General features: G+C 51.8%; 1 protein-coding gene across 1 annotated transcript; it reads left to right on the top strand.

The window, feature by feature from the left end:
• Positions 1-596: 596 nt before the first annotated feature.
• On the top strand, positions 597-2,114 carry LOC6591508 (segmentation protein fushi tarazu). The gene is made up of 2 exons (XM_002016922.1): positions 597-1,452; positions 1,555-2,114. The coding sequence occupies exons 1-2, from the start codon at positions 597-599 to the stop codon at positions 2,112-2,114; spliced, it is 1,416 nt and encodes a 471-aa protein (XP_002016958.1).
• The last annotated feature ends 1,570 nt before the right edge of the window (positions 2,115-3,684 follow it).

Raw genomic sequence — 3,684 nt, 5'->3', positions numbered from 1 at the left:
AGCAGCAGCCGCCGTCCCGCTCGCCCACCCATCCATCCATCCTCATCTGCCTCATCTACCTATCGACGGCTGTAATTACGAGACAAGGTCCTGCGCACGACAAGCGTCTCAAGGCTCTCAAGGCTGGAACCGATCGGATCTCTGGAGGGGAAATGCTCTCTCGGCTGTCGGCTCTCGTCGCTCGGTCCGGATAAGTTTTTGAACGCTTCGCGATGATAATGGGCGCGATGGGTAGGTAATAAGCAGCACAGCAGGTAGGCTCCTCAGCGGATAACTTGCACTCCCGAACGGATAAACTCTGCTCTGTACTGCTACCCCTCTGTCGCAGCCATAAACGCCGGCAAGGACACGGCCCAGTGAGGCCGAGGCCGGGGAGGGGTAGTTCTCGGGCCCAGCATGTGTCAAAGTGTCATGCGCAGGGATATTTATGCGCTATGACGACGAGCGTGTGCCGGGCATCAGTGGAAGCTGAGTTCAGTTCAGTTTGCTATATTAGGCAGGATCTGTGGCAGGAGTAGCTCATTCGCAAACGCATCAGCGTCGCGCACACATCGCACTCTCTCAGAGCAGAAGAACCAGAACAGAGTCCACCAGCCATGGCCACCACCAACAGTCAGAGCCACTACTACGCCGATAACATGTACAACATGTATCACCATCACACCGCCCACAGCCTGCCGCCCACGTACTATGACAACAGCTACTACCAGAGTGCCACACAGAGTACTGCCAGCCAGTGGCAGCCATCGCCAGCCGGCTATCAGGGCAACTACGGAGCAGCCTATGGAGTCCAGGAGAGCTACTCGGACAGTTGCTACTACGCCCAGAGCAGCTACAGTCCCATAGATGCCACAGTTCCACAGATTCCAGCGGTGCCTGCGATGCCCGCATCCCAGCCTGAGCCCATCCTTGCCGCCTCTCCCGTGAAGACACTGAAGCGCAAGGCCGAAGATGCTGCCGCTGTCATCGCCGCCGTCGAGGAGCGACCCAGCACACTCCGTGCTCTGCTGACGAATCCCGTAAAGAAGCTAAAGTACACACCCGACTACTTCTACACCACCTTCGAGACGGTGAAGAAGAGCCCAGCCACAGTGCCAGCGCAGATTAAGGCCAGCTCCAGTCCCGCTCCCAGCTACGAGCAGGAGTACGTGGCTGCACCCACTCCCAGCGCCTCCGAGGATGTCGACTATCTCGATGTCTACTCGCCACAGTCCCAAAAGAATCACAAGAATGGCGAATATGTGGCGGGCACACCACCACCACTAGCCTCTACACCAGCCACGCCCACGTCCATAGTGGAGGGCATCAGCACGCCACCCCAATCGCCCGGAGTCAAGTCCGGCACGGCATCGAATGTCAGTCATGAGATCAATCATCGAATTGTGACAGCTGCCAATAGCGGAGTCGCCGCCGATTTCAATTGGTCGCACATCGAAGAGAGCCTCGCATCAGGTAGGCATCGTTCTGAGCCACATTTTAGCACAATCCATCCCCCATTGAATCGTCGAAGGAATCGTTGACTAACCAAATTTGCATCTTTTTTGTATCCTTCAGATTGCAAAGACTCGAAACGCACTCGCCAGACCTACACCCGCTACCAGACCTTGGAGCTGGAGAAGGAGTTCCACTTCAATCGGTACATCACGCGGCGGCGTCGCGTCGACATTGCCAATGCCTTGAGCCTGAGCGAGCGACAGATCAAGATCTGGTTCCAGAACCGACGCATGAAGTCCAAGAAGGATCGCACTCTGGAGGGCTCACCCGAGCACTGCAGCACGTCCTATGGTGCTCTGCTGGCACCTCTAGAAACCGCCACCTCCGCCGCCGTAGCCCAGCCGCAGTCGATGCCCTACCATGCCACCGCTCCGTATCCCGCTTATTTGTCCAGCAGCCAACAATTTGGTCACGGACACGGCCAGGGCTATGGCCTGTCCCTCAATGATTACCCGCAGCAGCAGCAGCAGTACGAGCAGCAGTACGTCACACCGCAATATCATCAACAGACCCAGCAGCAGTGCAGTGTCAGTGCCTACCAGCACCAGCACCACCAACAGCAGGAGCTGACCGCCTCCAACCGGGCCCAGGCCCAGGGCCTGTACCATCACCTGCCCTAGGCGACCCACAAGACGCACACACACACACATCTATCTATCTGCCACAGAGCGGAACCGAGACGCACACACAAGCACTTCTCTCGACCATTTGCCGGTGACACGCAAATGCCGAAGCCGAGACCGAAGCTGCAACCGCGCTGCAAGGCAGCGACACAGCGCGCACACAGAGGAGAGCGCACTCCCTACGGTGCCCATCATTCGGGCCCAGGACGAGTGCGCTGTGCGCCTGCGCGGGGCAGGGGCAGGGATACTGATGACTACAGAGGCTCCTTGCCGGGCTGCTGCGAGCCGAACCCAGTGGCTGGCCATGATGGGTTCTCAGCGATCGATTATCTGCGGCCAAACACACAACCAACCGATGATAATGATTCAAGAACTTGGAGACTGACACACACACCACACACATGTTTTCTGTTAAGCGAAAGTGCTTTTCTGTACAGTAGTATACTCCTAGTTGTAGTTTTAAGTCCCTTAGCAATATTAATATTTATTTAAATATATATTTTTCGGAAATAATCGAATTTACAAGAGAACAAAACAAACACTTTGAATTTTTATTACAATGAAAAGGTCGAGGGATTTTGGGGGGGCACAAGAAGGCTATCGCTTATGGGAAAAGAAAATCTAAAAGAAAATCTTCCCGAAACCAGAGATGATATATTACCAAAAATATTATAGTTAGAGATAGACGATTGAAAACCTATCGAATAGGTGTCTGTGGATTCTATTATCATTTCACCTCCAAAAGTAGGAAATATAACCAAAGATATATAGAAAGATAAACATCGGTACTGATACACAGATGAATTCATTTAGAGTTCTATGTCCTCTCTGACTTTGATCACATCCTCGTTTGATCCTTGCAACCCCCCAACAAATTCTATGCCCAATAAATACCAAAAACAAACGCTTCGATTTAAGCACGAATCGTGCAAATTCGAGCAGCTGCATTTTCTTGCTCGAGCATCGCCCCTTCCATGGTCTTTCAGATTTTCTATAAAATTCACTCTTTTTGGCTAGAGGAAAATGTCACATTTTGGTCGGGAAAACGGGGTCTATCTACCACCGCATCCCCCCCGGTACGACCGGCAGCCCTTCGCTGTTTGCCCATCTATTGAAGTGAGACATTGATTGGTCATTTTTCATTGCACACCCATGACAGTTATGGGTAACGCAACGGAGAGTCAGATACAGATACAAAGAAAGAGGCAGAGGCACAGTCAAAGGAGCCATGTGCACGCGCATTTTCCTGGGGCATCATTTATACGACTCATTAGATAAGAGTGGACAGTGTGGCACAGGATAGAGGCCAGAGCAGGGAAACACCATCTGTGGGTTCCAAAGGCAGAAACTAAAGTTAGGTGCGAAATGGATTTCGATTGAGGTTAAATAAATTTGTTGAGAGGGTTGTGAACTTTTAACTGAGGTGGAGGGGAATACAGCTATGAGTTAAGACTTTAAACTTCTATTTTACAAATATCATAATTCTCGATATTATAATAATATTTCTGACTGTTGAAGGCTGTCTTTTAATCGTCTTAGCCTTTTCCTACACAACTGTAGCCCCTCT

This window comes from Drosophila persimilis, unplaced genomic scaffold, assembly GCF_003286085.1.
Source record: "Drosophila persimilis strain 14011-0111.01,24,50 unplaced genomic scaffold, DperRS2 tig00000000-arrow-pilon, whole genome shotgun sequence".
NCBI lineage: Eukaryota > Metazoa > Arthropoda > Insecta > Diptera > Drosophilidae > Drosophila > Drosophila persimilis.
This window is presented reverse-complemented; position numbering and strand designations above follow the sequence as displayed.